This window comes from Sciurus carolinensis, chromosome 12 (genome assembly GCF_902686445.1).
Source record: "Sciurus carolinensis chromosome 12, mSciCar1.2, whole genome shotgun sequence".
Classification (NCBI taxonomy): Eukaryota; Metazoa; Chordata; class Mammalia; order Rodentia; family Sciuridae; genus Sciurus; species Sciurus carolinensis.
Genome location: NC_062224.1, coordinates 113,827,952 through 113,844,794, shown reverse-complemented (window position 1 = coordinate 113,844,794; position 16,843 = coordinate 113,827,952). Strand labels below are relative to the sequence as shown.

The window sequence follows — 16,843 nt, the reverse complement described above, 5'->3', positions numbered from 1 at the left end:
CTCAGAGTTCTGAGTATCAGAGAAGGTGACTCCTGACTCTGAGGCACAGGAGGGCCCCTGGCTGTAGTGAAGTCTGCTTCTAACTGCCTCAGTGAAAGTTCTCTTGGATTCCCCATGGCAGTGAACTTTGGAACTGCAGCAAATGGCTGAACCCCAGCTAGGGAATTCTTCTGTTCTGAACTTTTTACTGCTCACTTAAAACCTCTTCATGCATTGCCATTCCCAGGCTCTTGAGTCCCCAGGCTCATTTTGCTTAACTTTGACTTGACAATCCAGCTTTGGATAACCTATCTTGTTTCCACCCTGACCTTAATAAGGAGTGTTCACCCTGCACAGTGTTAAGTCCCCAGATACCACTGAGCAGGACCTTAATACCTTCCCTGCCCCCTTCCTCACTGCCCAGAGTAAGTGCAGACTCACACACACATACCCACACACACATATGCATGCAAGTACACACATGCACATACATACATGCATACACATTTATGGGCACACACACATACACAAACACATACACACATTGAGAATAGGAGCCCCAAAAGACCAAAACGTGCCTGGTATGACTAGTCTTTGACTTCTTGTTTAAAATATAACAAATCTTGACTGCAGGGACATCATCCCAGGTTTTCTTTTATATAAATATATATTTTTTTAGTTGTAGATGGACACAATACCTTTATTTTATTTATTTATTTTTATGTGGTGCTGAGGATTGAACCCAATGCCTTACACATGCTAGGCAAGCACTCTACCACTGAGCTACAGCTCCAGCCCCATCACCCCAGGGTTTTGTCACCAAGTCCTTGAATTTGAAGTGAGGATAAGAGAACTGCTTTTCAGTGAGTATATTCACACCCCTGTCTCTGCCTCTAGTCACAGGCTGACTTCGACCACAGGAGTGAGAGCCCGATGGACAGAACCAGTGCCCCAACTTACTGCTCATGATGTTGGATTGATAGAACTTGGGGTCGTCACGTTTCACCTCATCAGGATTTTCACAAAATTTTTTGATGTTGTCCTCAATGTACCAGCTCTTGTTCTCATCGAACACCGCAAACACAGCCTGCTGCTCAATGTCTGCTGCCTTCTGGAGGGTTAAAGGGCTGTGTTCAGAGACAAACGTTCTGCTGCTTATCTGTAACACCAAATTCTTCAGACATCAGAGGGCGCTGTCCTTGGGGCTGCTCAGTTCAAGGCACTGAGAGCCCGTTGTGTACCAAGCATTTGTCAGAGCTAAAGCTAGCATGCACGAGCAAACAGCAGATTTAAAAATTCAGAGGCTAAAATATCCCAGAGAAAAAATTCCACTTCACCATGACTGCTGCAAGTCTACTTACCTCTTAACTGAACACCTTTCACAGGCGTGATTGACTCATGTGTTCCAAAGAGTTGTGGAGGCTGAACAGAAGGTTTCAGTAGGGAAGCCTCATGCCTCTCCTACCTGCTTCCCATCTGCTCAACATATCAGGATCTTCTAAGTATCTATTTCTGATTTTTCTCAGGTGCCTATTTATTCTGTATGCCTTGGGATGGTACCTCTTTCACTGTTACAAGCCTAAATGGGAATTTTAGGTTAACACTTTGAGATATTAATCTTCAGTGAAGATAAGCTTGGAAAACTAACTCTGATCACATTTTTCTGTGTGATTAAGTCTCACCAGGGAAAGACCATGTCTGGTTCACCTTCACTAGAAATGGTCTCTCCAAGTGCACCTGCTTTCAGGGAGTCTTTCCTGTCGCTCTGTTGTGGGTATCTAGAAATAAAAAAGGTGGGTACAAAGCTTTCTACTTTACTGGGTGATATATCACTGAGCTCCCAAGCCTCTCTGTAAAATTTTTAGGAGGGGTATTGCCCATTTGATAAAAGGAAGAAATTAGGAAAAGCTAAGTGACTTTCTTACCAACAGACATGGAATTTGAAATTAAGAAAATATGATATCACACTATAAAGTTGCCTTGTGTAGAGAGAGTCCACATGAAACAGAAAAGAAAAAAATAACGAAAATGGTAAATGTCATCACAGTCAAGCTAAAGAAGATTACCTGGAATTTACTGTTCTCTAGAAGGAAACCTCATTATTTAGCAAGAACATTTAGCTTGTTTCATCCAGAAGAAACTCCCAGAATTTCTGAGGGGTTATCTCACAGACGGAATACCTGTATGCCTCTCTTGTCCAGGGATCTGCTCTTACATATTAGAAGTAGCCCTATCAGCCCAGAGGCAATGTCTCTTGTGATGTCCACGTCACTGTAGTAAGGTCTCGTTAAGCACTGGGCATCATTTTCTGTGGGTTCATCAAACTCTAGGATGTTCCACTTGTAAGTATAGGTTTCCCCTGGTTGAACTGCTCTGATCATGGTGTGACTGCCTGAAAGAAAATGTACTCAGTTTTGTTTGCAGTTAGAGAATTATTTCATTATAATGAATAAAAATTGAATATTTTGACTCTCATCAGAACCAATTAATATCAGGAATGAAAATTAATTTTTACTGTTTATGAAACACTTCTTGAATTCTGACTAGCATGTAGCCAGCCAGTATTGCTCCACTAGGGGCCGCCATGGCACTAATAATGGTTACCATATTGTGTTACTACTAGGACAAACTGCCCGAAGTGAGAAAGGTTTTGTTGTGATTTGTAGGATATTCCTGTGTGTAAACAGTTAACTGCATTAGTTATACCACAGGGCAAGAAGGAAAACAGAAAAACATGGAAGCCTCTCAGAGGCCACTAGTTCTTTCAGTAGAAGTGAAAGATTCCAACCTGAGGTGTGTGAAGAGTTGACTTCATCTTCATAAGGAGAGAAGGTCACTCCATGAGGGTAAATACTGTAGACTCGACTGGCCATATTTTTGAACACGATCTACAAGGTTAGATTTATTACTTCAGTGTTTAAGATCACTCGAGAACTAATAAAGGACATTATCTTTGTATATTTACTCTGTGTATGTGTGTGCATGCACACATGCACTCTCATAAGAGGTCCCAAATTCCTTCTTCTTTGGTATTGGGATTCTCTACACGTTTGGTGAAGGTCTCATCCTAGTACTGTTTGTAAACAACTTTCTTATAATATTTTCTAATTTTGTTTGAAAAATTGTCCAGGTGCACACTTGTACACACACACACACAAACACACACACGGAGAAATTAGTTCTGTTTATCTGAGCAACAACCTCTCCAGAAACATGGCAGGAGGCTTTGAGACGTTCACATTCATGTTAAAGTGGAAGACCTTCGAGGATAGTCTGGGAGAGACTGCGTTTTTCCTCCTAGTGTATCACCCTCTGCAAGCTGGTCTCCACTTGGTTCCTGTTCTCCTTTTAGTTTGGACCACAGCTCATTTCCAGCCTGGTCCTTCTCATCTCTAGGCCATGGTCCCTCTCCTGCCAGATCTCCTAGGACCATTGTCATTAAAGCCATCTTCCTGCAGGGTACAAATAACCAGACCTTGAATTCCCTATGAGTCATGTTTATACCTACTAGAGCACCTAGCAGGAACCAGAAATGAGGGAGGGAGAAGCACCAGGAGTGCTTTTGTCCTTTTGCTGTTTGGGAATGAACAGCATAGGCTTCAGTCTTCTAACCTTCCAATGAGAATCTTAGTCTTATCTTCTGCTTGGCTGATTACCAAAGCCTTTAAATCACCCTTAAACTGTGGATTACTGCATCCTAGGATCTTGCCAAAGATTAAAACCTTCTATTTCCTGTTGCCCAGTTCTTGCATCTCAGTAATATGATGAATATTTAAAGAGAATTATCTGATGAAAACTCCAGTTCTTAATTTATATCTAAATTTACCTTTATCAGAGACCAACCTTTAGGAACTACATACCTAGATCACATTAAAGATTTGGCTTTACTCCATTGTGTTTACTGTGACAAAAAAACGAGATTCATTATTTTAAAGGCCCTGATGGCATTTTACATCTACAACAGTTGTAGGAATTCTGTGTATGATGCTGTCTACCACCTTGCCCCCGCACTTGCAGGATCTATGGGAGAAATTCCTTAGGTCCTAGTGTCAGAAGACTGTGGTTCTTTTATGACTGCATAAGTCTTGCTCTGGCACATTTCCTTTTCTCGTTGACTGTCATAAAGTTTAGCACCAAATTTGCAAGTGGTCTCTTAGGATCATATGGTATGGATTTTGTTTTACTTATTTGTGACTTTGTTTTCTTTGGTCTCATATTATACTCCACCCCGACTACATTCACTCTTTGTTTTTTTCATTAATAATTTGAAGATAAGTCCCAGGCCTTTTGTATTATTGAGCAGATTATAAATAAATGCAGATATTAACTTTGGCAATCATTTTTTCTTAAAGACTATCACAATTTTTTAAAAAAATTAATAAGCAAGCATGCCATGATCTCTTTTGTCATTTCATTTCTTTCATGGTTCTTTATGTTACTTACTTTGAGTGTGTCTCTGACCTGGGCTCTGATAATAGGGCCCAAAATTCCTTCTTCTTTGATATTGGAATTCTCTATGCGTTTGGTGAAGGTCTCATCTTGGTACTGTTTGTAAACAACTTTCTTATAATATTTTCCAATTTGGTTTGAGAAATTGTCCAAGTGCAGAGACCTGTATTTTCTTTAAAGTGAAATGAAATAATAATAAAGAAAAATTAAACCACTTCCTCAAGTAGAGACCCCAGCAGGATGGGGAAACCCTTGTGCTTAGAAGTTCTGCTTTGGGGTTAGCTAGAATGCTAGTTCTCTAAAAATTTCTGTAGTTTGCAAGGTCCTGATGTCTTCTATCTAGTTGGAAAACTAGAGACTTCTTGGTTGTCTCTTCCACCAATGGTAGAGTTGCAGGTACCAGGTTAGACCTTTCTGTCCTTCTCATGCAGTAGACCTTTAGGTGTCCCTGGAAAAAGGGCCACATTACAGGAAAGGATAGGACACACTAGTACATTTTCAGTCTTCCCTGTTACTCTGTCTGTGATTCCCTTATTGACTTTCAGGTGCTTCTCAGTTGCCCAGAGCACTTTTCTACCCAGGAAGTTTCACCATCTTTATTAGTCATAGCTCGAGCTGTTGGGCTCTCCTTCTTGATATCCACCCTTCTCAGGTGTAGACCAAAAAATGACCTCCTTCACTTATCTTCTGTAGCCACCAGGATAAGTGATTTAGGGCCAATAACAGGAAGCACTTTCCTCCAACGCTCTTTATTACCTCAGTTTGTAAAAGTAGATGCATTTATTTTGAGCAGTGAAAAACACCAATTACTGCCAAAGAGGTCCAGATTCCTGTCTCCCTTCTGTCACTAATTGTATAATCCTGGCCAAATTTCATTTTTGCTCTTTTTCTTGGCTTTTTGAATAGAAAATACATTCACATGATTTCTATTACAGTGAAAACTCATATGCTCCCCGAATTTTCTGAATTATATTAATTTCATGTGTGTAATTCCAGAATTTTTATGCAAATATGACTTGCAAATATAAATATTCTTATCTCCCTGCTCCTTTAACAAAAGGTGGTTGTTTATCCTCTCTGTACTGCATCTTGACTCTAACTTAACAACATATCTTCTGGGACTTTTCATATTAGCATATAGAGAACATTTAGCATCCTTTTCTGTGTATTTGATTTTTGGCAGATGCACAGTGTTCCATTGTATGGGTATATTATAATTTATTAAACATGCTTCCTGTTGCTAGACATTTGGGGTTATTTTTATCTTTTGCTATTGCTGACAGTACAGCACTGAATGCCCTGTATGTCCATCATCTTACCTGTGAGCAGGAAGACCTATGTAGCTAAATTCCCAGAGTGGGATTGCTGGCTTGGAGGGCAATATATGCATTTATAATTTTGATTCATTTTGCCAAGTTCCTGAATGGCCTTACCAATGTATTCTGCTACCAGTAATATATGACCATACTTATTTCCCACAGCCCGACATCTGAACAGCCTACTGTAAGGCAAAAAACAGTATTCCAGTGAAGCTTAATTTGCATTTCTCTTATTATGAGTGAATTCAGTCCTTTTCACTATTCAGGAGCTATTCACATTTGCAGATTTCTTAATATCTTGACACAGTCCCTCTTCTATAGAAGGTTAAGAGCAGTCTCTTAACTCGTAGAACTGTGGTGAACTCTTGGGCAGGATGGAGCATGGCATGTGGCAATGGCAGCAGCTGCAGTGACTGCTGTTAGTGGGCTGAACTCCCTGGGTTAGTTTGGGGTCACGCACGTTGACTTTGACAAGGAGGCCTGAATGGAAACAAACACACATGACCCTGGGAAATGTCTGCTTGTGACACTTCACCCACACATACAGGACCCTGCCAAAGGGTCTCAAACCTTTGCAGGGTGAAGCCGACCCCAGGGACTCACTTATCCATGTTTGCTGGAATGACAGGTGCGTAGTCCCACATGACTTCCTCTGCAGCGATGAAGTATTCCCACCTCTTAATGTGCCGCCTCTGGTCTCTGGTTAGTTTCTTAGGATTCCTAGTTTTTTTCGGGCAGTTTTTAATGTCAATGTAAGCCTGCATCCCAGCTGCATTAGGACATAAAGACAGGGAAAGGACTTTGATTGTTGATCAAAACACATGTTTTTAAAATCAGTTTGGGGAAGATTTAAACAGTGACAGTGAGCGTTTTGGCTTGGAACTCCTCCTGTGGCCTCCAGAAGTAAGAGTGCCGGGCTGTGGAGGGGAGGAGGTGAGAGTGACAACCGGTGCTAGAGGAAGCACCTGCGAGCAGTCCCTGTGTTTCTTCTGGAGCAGGAAGATTTCTCGAAATTTCTAGATTCTGGGGTGTAGCTTGTGGTAAATCTCAGCATGTGGGAGGCCCTATGTCCTAGCCCCAGCACCCCAAAACAACAGCAAACCCTATAATTTAGATCTTGTTAAATTCTTATTTTTCCTGTTATTTGACTTTGAAAAATGAAGATAACAACAGTACGTAGTTAATGAAATTGTCATTGAAGATTAAATTGCAACACAGGATGGTGCTTATCCTTGATTAAAGTTAGTTTCTATTTTGTTTTGTTATTATTAGGAACTGTATCTTCCATGGATATTGTTGCAATTTTTTGTTACTTTGAACATAATTTTAGTTGCTTGGTGTGAAAAGAAAACATGCCATGAAGAAGTTCTTCCTGGCATGTGTTGCCAACACACTGTTATTCTGGTAACAAAATCAGATGGCCATAGAGATGGCATTTACTCAGGTTTTAGTCTCTGTACACATGATCCCTACTCTTAACACCCTTCTCTGGCGAGCGCCCATGTCAGGCGTGTGCCCGTCTTGTCGTGAAGGGCAGTTCTGTGTTAAAGCTTTGGCACTCTTGGTGCCTTGGTGCTTCTATAATTTGTGGGTGTCTGTCTCGTTCTAGCCTCCAGGTCTGTTCCTTTGACTACACATGACAACCCCCAAGAAAGAATTCCTCTCTGTAGCATTTATTTCCTTCCTCTTTTCCTCCTTTTGAGGAAGTACAGCTCTCTTCAGCTTTTGCATCATTTAAAACAATCTTTGCCAATTCCTTCACTTCCTTCATCCCCAAGCCCTGGTTCCATGTCTAGAGGCAGAGTATCTAAATTCTGTGAGGTACCAGGGCATCATGTATGTCGGGTGCGGGGAGGTGGTTTGAAGGGCGAGGAGGAGGAGGAACGCCAGGGCAGCAGTGCTGCATCCAGAAGCGAGCCTGCCAGAAGAGCGCCTTGCCTTGGAAGTGTTTGGGGATGAGAGAAGATACGATCCACCTCCCCTCTGGACCCATGGTCATGTTTGCAGTAGCAGACGTTGCACTGGCGAGGGTGATGACGGAGACCTTGTGGTGGTTCTGCTCCAGGACCTGGCCATTGAAATGGATGGAGAACAGCTCGGGCCCAGAACTCATTCCAATCAGATGCCAACTGACGTGATCGTGGGCGCAGACCGTTATATCTGAGGGAGGAGGAGAGAGAGGGCAGTACAGGCACTTGGTTCACTGTTCTGGGATAAAAGTTCACTTCCAAATGCAGATCAAGCACCTGCTATGCGACAGGCATTCCGTAAAATTTGGGGCCGGAAGCAGATGCTCCGGTTGTGGTGCCTGTCCTGCAGAGTGACAGCAAAGTGACAGTCACAACCCACTCCAGTAAATGGCAGCAAGTTACCAAGGTAAGAGTACAGCCCAGAATGGGGACGTTAGTTCAGAAACATGGGAGTGCTGAGGGATTAAGCCAAGGAGGGAGCTGAGTAGGTGGGGATCACCCTGGTTTACCCAGGACTCTCAGTATAAGAACTGGTAGGATCCTGGGCAAAACAGGGTGGCTGGACACACCAGTCTGGTCTCAGTTGGTCTCAGCCTCCAATGAGGCTGTGTCCAAGCTTTCTCCTCTTCTCTAGACAGATGGCAAAGCCCTGCCTATAGGGAGGACTTCATATCGCTTCCTCATCCGCATTTGATGGTATTACTGTGGGTTATGGGCTCTCCTTAAAATGCTGTGGATGTCCTCATTATGCTGGGCCGCTGGGAGCTTTTCATGGATAGACTAATGAGAACTGAGGATAAAAGCTTAGTTTTCTCCTTCATCGCTCCCACAGTAACTGGGAAAATGTTTATTTGCTCAATGGAATATTTTAATCCTGGCTTCTGTCTCTGGCTTGGGCTTTAAATTTTAGATCCATAATCACTAGACACTAGATCATGGGACTGAGAATCAGTTCCTACCCATTCAGGGGCTCGTACTGCTTGGGAGACCCTGTGACAATGCGGAGAGTCTGGCAGCACTGGCAACAAGCTGAAGGTAGGAGGCTTTTCGGAGGCTTCCGTCCCTAAGGAGTGCTCCTGTGGAAGTCTGCAGCTGTACTGTTGTGTAAGTCAGGGAGTTTTACAGGCATCGACCCTTCTGTTAGTGGCATTTCCCTTCCCTCTCCCTTTTACCCCCAATTACTCTTTTCTAAAGAATAATTATTATCTCTGTTCTCATCAAGTTTTTTTTCTTTTTTTTTTTTTGGTGGGGGCAGGTACTGGGGAATGAACTCAGGAGCACTCAACCACCGAGCCACATCCCCAGTCCTTTTTTGTATTTTATTTAGAGACAGGGTATCATTGAGTTGCTTAGCACCTCGCCATTGCTGAGGCTGGCTTCAAACTCACCATCCTCTTGCCTCAGCCTCCCCAGCCACTGGGATTACAGGTGTGCACCATAGCACCCAGCAAGTTGGTTTTTTTTGTGGATTTTTTTCTGTTGGCTTCTGTATGCATTGCTCACTCTTGGGACACAGATAGATGGTTGATCCATTTTTAGAAGTGAGCACCTAGAGGCTACACTAGGATGGGGAAGAGAATGAGGTGTGGACTTAAACTTCCCACGGTTAACTAAGCCTCAGGTTTATAAACTCCTGATTTTGGAGCTCAGAATCAATACCCAGAGTTATAGGGTGTGTTTTTAATAATCCAGGTGGAAAACAGTCAAAGGAAATAGAACTCAATTTAAAAGCAATACCTAGAATGCAACTCTTGATAATTTTTAGTAACTGAAGCCACAAGTGCTATTCAGATGAAAATGACCTCTCAGAAGTTAGCGTTCTGTAATATGGGAATGTTTTAATTTTTTTCCTCAGACTAGTTACCATGTACGTGGAGTATTAGTTCTCAATCAGTTCTACCAGAAGGAAGGAGCAGAGGTGGTCTGGGTGGGGCTGTTACCAAGATAAGAGTACAGCCCAGAACGGGGACGTTAGTTCAGAAACACGGGAAAGCTGAGGGATTAGGCCAAAGAGGGAGCTGAGTAGGTGGTGACCACCCTGGTTTACCCAGGACTCTCAGTATAAGAACTGGTAGGTGTGTTAATGTGTCCCTAATGGTTCATGTGCTGGTTCTAGACTGGTCTTCAGAGTGGTGGTGTGGAAGTGGTGGGACCTTTAAGAGGTGGGGCCTGTGGAAGGACCCTGCTTTCTTCTCACTAGAGTGAGTTGTCATAAGGGAAGTTTACCCATGAACTTGGCCTCTCCTGTATGTGGCCATTTCTCTTTCTGCTTCTCTGTCATGTTGTGACACAGACAAAGTGTCCCTCACAAGAAGCTGAACTGATGGGGATGCTCAATCTTGGATGTTAAGCTTCTAAAACTGTGAGCTAAATTAAACCTCTTTTATTTATAAAGTACTCAACTTCAGGTATTTTGTTATAGCAACAGAAAATGGATTAATACAGTGGAAGTTAAGGTTTTTTTTTTTCTACCTAACAGTGGTTCTAATTTTACTTGCTCATTACAGTCCGTAGGTAGATGGAAATTTACAAAAAACATTCTTCTTGCCATTGAATATTACTCATTCATCAACTTTTGAAATGAATAATGTATTTTTTATGTTAGGGATTTTCCTGTCAGCTCATCTTCACCGAAAGTGTCTTCATTGCACTCTGTCTTTATTGCATTCTTTCTGTTGACCTGCTGACCATTTCTGCTAGGGAGTGACTTGGAAGTAAGCGTGCTCATCATACAGCAGGGTCCACAGGCCTCACTGAGGGAGACTGAACTAACACCCTGGAGGTCTTTCTGTAGGACAGGCCAAGGTGAAGCCTGTTCAGAGCACTGCACTGGAGAAGGCTGTCCTTCTCCTAGCTAGCTTCTAATTTGGGTATTGTATTTTCCTGGTTAAAAACAAAAGGCAATAGAACCTTAAGAACTATTGCACTAGATTATGTTGCTTTCTGATTAGGAGTTGAAAAGCAGGGGGCGTGGCCACTTGTCTGATGCGGGAGGAAAGCGGTGGAGCCACAGTGGAGCCAGTCCACAGAGGTTGGGTGGTGCGTGGCTTGTGGGTTACCTGGCATTGTCCTATTCACATAGCCGTTGACTGTGTACATCAGGGATGACGACTGGGCCCAGCTCTTGCCTTCATCAAACACAGCAAACAGCAGTATGTGCTGCTTGTCAAACATCTTCTGAGTTCCATCTCCAGTGAGGGTGCCTGGGAGAGAAAAGACGCGGTAGCATCCTGTACTGAATATTCATGAGTTTGCTAGGTAGCAAAGGTTTAGAGCAAGAAAATAATCATAGGATATAACTGAAGAGTTGTTATTTTTTTAAAATAGCATCTTTATCAAGGAATAATAGTTGCCAGTTATTAAATTTCTGGTGCCACATTATTTACTTTGGTACCCTGTGGACTGGGGGGACAGTTTTATACGTAAATTTCACCTGGAACAGAAATAAAGCATTTGGTGACTGTCAAGGACTGCTCTGTAAAAGTACCCACTTCCTGGAGTCTCATCAGTCCAATACGTACGTACCTTAGTTCAGGTAATAAAGCCTCACAGGCTAAGCTTAATGCAGCTATCTTGTTTGTATTTGAAATAGGTCACTAGAGAATTGGTTGTATCAGGATTATTTCATTTTCATATAAGGAAATATTGCTGCCGATGGTGAAATGAAAGGTGAAATGAAAGAAGAGCTTTTCATAAGTTTAAAAAATTTCAGCGCCCATCGTGGCATCTTCTGTGTACAGGCAATGAGAGAAATGTGTTTGCGTAATGAATAACCGAGTGTGTGTAGGCCTGGTCTGTGTCTGTGGGTGGATGGTGAGGGTGTCACTTTCTCCTGGTACAGTTCGTTTTAAGGAAACAAGGCCTGAATTCCTAGAGTGAAGGGAAAACTCAAGCCTAGTCAATGAAATTTCTTAAGAAGCCAGCTTGGGATGTTTGAAACTCGCTGCTCAGTGTTCAACTTAATAAGAAAGGAAGCCACACTTTCATGTATTTGTAGACCAAATTACCAGCCCAAACCTCTGCTGTCTCCAATATGTCAAATACCTTAGCCTGCATTCTTTCTAAGAATTCTTCAGCAGAGTACGTGCTGCTGTACCCTTTTAGAAAGGCTGGCCCTGAGGCCAGTGTTACAAGCATGATGTCAGAACACATTCAAAGAGGCATTTACTTGGGAGAAGCGTCCATGCCTGAGCTAAAGGAGGAATTAGAATAAGCAGAGTAGGATCCAGACCCTCAAATACTAGGTGTTTTCTACTGTCAAACAATGATCTGGTCTCCACCCCTGCTCCCTCTGCCTGATGTACCAAGGTGCCAAACCGCATCCCACGTAGAGCTCCTTACCACCAGAACACATTTGATGCTGTGGATCTGTACCTTTCTTACAGATAAGGAGAGGTCCAACCAGCCCTGAGTTGAAGTCCTGAATCAGATTTTCATAGGAGTAGTAGATGTGCGTGAGGCAGGGAGGGTCGTCCTGTGTGGGCCCACTGTCCTCGCTGATGTGCCACTCATAGGTGTATTCTTGACCTGGAGCTACAGTGTTGTCCATCTGCTCCTCAGGGAACGTGTGGTCAGGGTAAGACGCACCTGGAGAAGCAAAGGCCATGAGGACATCTGAGCAGATCCTGAGACGACTTTTTCATCATTTTCAAATCTGAGAACCTGAGTAGAACTCTCTGGAGGGTGTATGCCTTTCTATAGTGAACCTTTTAATTTGGAAAGATTCACATATACCTACTTCTATGCCGCTGAATAGCTGTTACCAGTGAATTAGTTAAGGTTTAGCAAGTTAATTTTCCAGGGTATACAAACAATTATTTAAATATAATCACAGACTCAAATACCTCTGGTCAGTAAATCACCTCCAAATATGAGAACAAGTTACATTTTCTCTCTGGTGCTTGACAAGTCCTCTTATATTTAGCTGCTGTTAGCACGGGACTGGTGTACACTTGGGGCTCTTTCCACTGTTTTGTTTGGCTCTGAACGTACCTTCTTTAGCTTCTTTCCAGCTGCAGTCCCCCTCAGCCCTGGTTAGTATCTTCATGCGTCTCTGTTATCTGGTTATCCCAACTTTCCCCCTGGAGCCTAGGTGGGCTCCCACAGCAGTGCAGTCATCCTGGTGCTCAGAAACTGTGTCTGTCCTTTGAAGTCAGACTTCTTGCTCCTGTTCTTTGTGCACCCAGAGACCCCTTAACACCCCCGTGTGGTGTGTGTGTTCCTTTCCCTTCTGACAGGACGTAGAGGATGTGGAAATTGGTCTTCCTTTTTGAAGAAGGGGAACTGAGATGCTCACAATTAAAAGAAAACCAGAGGGCTGGGTGGGGCTTTCAGCAAGGAAGGGAAGAAGTGCTGGGGATGGAGCAAGTGAGACGGGAAGGGCGAGGGCAGTGTCCAGACAGCAGGAGGGCTGGGCGGTTTCCCCTGCGGGAGGCAGCCCTCTTCACTGGCTGAAAGTTTCGCTCCCAGCAGCGGTGCCTTTGGGTATTTCCCTTGGGGTCTTGGTGATCTTTGGAACGGTAGCTTGATAACTGCCTTGAGGTAGATGGGGAGACCATCAGCACGGCTCTGGGCAGGCAAGGATCAAGCCCGGAACTTCAGGATGGAGAAAGGCCCCTGGGAACTGTTCTTACTCAAGGGATTGTGCTTTTTGAAAACAGATGGCACTTCATTTCTTCCTTCCCGCCTCTCCTTCCTCCACTTCCTTTCCCTCTTTCTTCCTTTCAGTGTCTCATCTTTTCCTACCACCCTTCCTTCCTTCCCTCTCTCCCTTCCATTCTTCGTCTTTACTGAGGTAAACTTGCGTGTAACAGAGTCCACCCAGTTTAAGTGTCGTATTTGCTGAGCTTTGACCAGAGTGTGCAGGCTCATAGCTACAGCCACAATCAAGTAGTGGCTCCTTCGCTCCAGAGTGCTTGTGCCATCACCCTCCCCTGCCCAGGCCAGGCAACCGCCCGTTTCCTCCACTCCCATCTGCCTCTCTATGATGTCATACAAATGGGTGACATTATAGATGACTTTGTGTTCAGTTACAGTCAGTTGATATGGTGTATAGTTTTCTTAATTTCTTCTTCTTTTCTTTTCTGGTTGGTATGAACTGTTTTACCTGAGCACGTGGATTAGTCTCTTTTTTCTTTCAAATATTTTAAAGTTATTAGCACATACGAGTTGTGCAGGTTTGGGGTTCACTGTGACACTTCAGTGCATGCCTTTATCATGCTTGGATCATGTTCCCCCACTTCCCCTTTCCTCTTTCTTAAAGTCTTTCTGCTATTTTCAGATGTTTTTGTAGTTTCCACATATGTGAGAAGACATGTGACATTCATCTCTTTCTGACCTCTTTGTGTCTAATTTTAAGTGGATTTTCTGAATTCTGCACACAGTCCGATGTTTTATCCAGGCTTCCAATTTGCTGCTCACTGTAGTGTTCTTCCGCTCCCTTGGAATGTAGTTAAATCGCTGGATCAAAGACCACTATCCTGCAATACGTGCTCCGTTTCTGTCTGGTCTGGGTTACTTTCCCTTTTTTCCTGCTTCCTTTTGGTTGAGTGCTTTCAGTGATTGTTTCAAGTCCCCACGATTGGCTCCTTGGTCTTGCTTTGTTGTTAGCAGTGTCCTTCAGTTTACGACTTTACCTTAACGGTCTCCCTTCAAATAATAATGTGACATTTTACGTACAAGACCCTGTGGTACTTGGTCCTTTTCTTGCCATTGTTGTACATTTTACTTCTATGTACATGGTCCAATCCACAATAATTTATTATTTTTGCTTTAATATTTGGATAATCAATTATCTTCTTAAGAGGTTAAAAATAAAAAAGTTCTCTATATTTACTGGTTTCAGAATTTTTCATTCCCTCTGAGTCTAAATATCCCACTGAGACAGTTTTCCTACTGCTAAAGAAATTCTTTAACATTTTTTTCTGGTGTGCTAGTGAGAAATGATCTCTGCTTTTGTACGTCTAAGTTAGTCTTTACTTTGCCTCATTTTGAAAGGGTGTTTTTGCATGGCATACAACGCTAAGTGGACAGATTTCCCTGTGTTCTTTTTTTCTGAGTACTTTTTACCATTTTCTCTTTGACCCTGGCTTTTGGCAACATGGGCGCGATGCCCTTTGGTGTGGTTTTCTTCATGTTCCCCTCCAGGCTTGTCAAGACTCTTTAAATCTGCAGGTTTGTAGACCTTTTCACATTCGGAAAGTTTACAGCTATTATTTCTTCAAATTCTTTTCCTGTCTCCATCACTTCTGGGATCTAGTTAGGCATGTTAGACTACATGATATCCCACAGTTCAAAGATGCCCCATTCATTTTGTTCTCTTTCTTATCTCTGTTTCATCTCTTTTTATTTTTAAAATTTTTTTGTTAGTTGTAGATGGACAGCATGCCTTTATCGTATTTGTTTATTTTTATGTGGTGCTGAGGACTGAACCCAGTGCCCCACATGAGCTAGGCAAGCACTCTGCCACTGAGCCCTAGCCCAGCCGTGAATAGTTCCTATTGCTATGTATTAATGTTCTGAAAATTTTCTCCCATAGTGTCTAATGTGCTGGTAACCTCAACTCCACAGCTATACAAGTTCTCGTTAAGTATCTTTCTATCTTCTGTCTCTCCTGGTCATGCTTGTCCTTTACTCCATCTGAAACATGTGGAGAAGGCTCACAACAGCTATCTTAAATGTCTATGTCGCAGCACTGACGATCCCTGTTTAACTGTGACTTCCCCCACCCCAGCCTCTCAAAGTCTGTTCCCCACACAACTCTGTGACAGTTTCAAGGGCGTCAGCATATGTCTGGGCCCTTTCAGTGGGTGTGGGACCAGGGCACACAGTGCCGTGGTCAGCAACAGGCACACAGGCCCTGAGGTGACATGCACTGTATTCTACGTACATGAGAATCCAGCATGGAAGTGACTCTCCATCACTTACGAATTCCTACCATGGGCAAGCTCACGTGCAGTCTACCCCCACTTCTCTCTCCAGCCTCATCATGTGTGCCTTTCACTGTTCACTGTGCGCTGGTCACTCAGGCTCCCCATCAGTCCCCCAGATGTGCCAGATCCTGTACTGCTTCAGGGTCCTTGCAGATGCTAACTCCTCTGCTTCCAGTGCTCATCCTCTTTTTTCTTCCTTGGGATAAATGATGCTCATTTTTTAGATATCAACTTAAATGTCAGTTTACTCCTTCCCTTATCTCTGACTCTGCTACATATTTTTCTTTTATAGCATTCATCATAGTTTGTAACTAAATATTTGATATTATGTGATAATTTAATTTTTCCTTCAAGATTATGATTATTTTGAGGTATTTTTATTCTACACATTTTGATTGCCAGAAATGTAAACTTCTCAAGAGATAGGGATACTGCTGTTGTATTTGTCCTAGTATCTCTGGTGCCCTCCACAGTTCATGGAGAAGCATGCATATTTATTGCACTCTGAAGATTCAAGATCCTGTGGGTTAGAGCCACATCACGGCTCATGGATGTGTTTTGCTAGAATTGAATGGTATTAAAGCAGTTTAAATGCCAACATTAAAAATTTGGAGATAAGATACTACAAAGCAATAGTAACAAAAACGGCATGGTATTGGTACCAAAATAGACAGGTAGATCAATTGTACAGAATAGAGGACACAGACACAAACCCAAATAAATACAATTTTCTCATACTAGACAAAGGTGCCAAAAATATGCAATGGAGAAAAGATAGCCTTTTCAACAAATGGTGCTGGGAAAATTAGAAATCCATATACAACAGAATGAAACTAGACCCATATCTCTCACGGTGCACGAAACTAAACTCAAAATGAATTAAGGACCTCGGAATCAGACCAGAGACCATGCAGATTATAGAAGAAAAAGTAGGTCCAGATCTTCAACATGTCGGCTTAGGACCAGACTTCCTCAACAGGACTCCCATAGCACAAGAAATAAAAGCAAGAATCAATAACTGGGATAGATTCAAACTAAAAAGCTTTCTCTCAGCAAAGGAAACTATCAGCAATGCAAAGAAAGAGCCTACAGAGTGGGAAAAAATCTTTGCCAATCATACTTCAGATAGAGCACTAATCTCCAGAATCTATAAAGAACTCAAAAAACTCAACACCAAGAATGCAAATAACCCAGT

The 16,843-nt window shown here is 42.7% G+C and overlaps 1 protein-coding gene across 1 annotated transcript in view; it reads right to left on the bottom strand.

Annotated features, from left to right (window-relative positions):
- F5 (coagulation factor V) overlaps window positions 1–16,843 on the bottom strand; it is a 66,588-nt gene that overhangs the window by 28,528 nt on the left and 21,217 nt on the right. The window contains exons 4-11 of the mRNA XM_047521427.1: window positions 12,092–12,304; window positions 10,777–10,920; window positions 7,686–7,907; window positions 6,351–6,516; window positions 4,423–4,600; window positions 2,768–2,867; window positions 2,160–2,371; window positions 940–1,090 (exon numbers count right to left, since the gene is read on the bottom strand). Of these exons, the coding sequence (XP_047377383.1) occupies window positions 940–1,090; window positions 2,160–2,371; window positions 2,768–2,867; window positions 4,423–4,600; window positions 6,351–6,516; window positions 7,686–7,907; window positions 10,777–10,920; window positions 12,092–12,304 (1,386 nt within the window). The remainder of the gene's footprint in view (window positions 1–939; window positions 1,091–2,159; window positions 2,372–2,767; window positions 2,868–4,422; window positions 4,601–6,350; window positions 6,517–7,685; window positions 7,908–10,776; window positions 10,921–12,091; window positions 12,305–16,843) is intronic.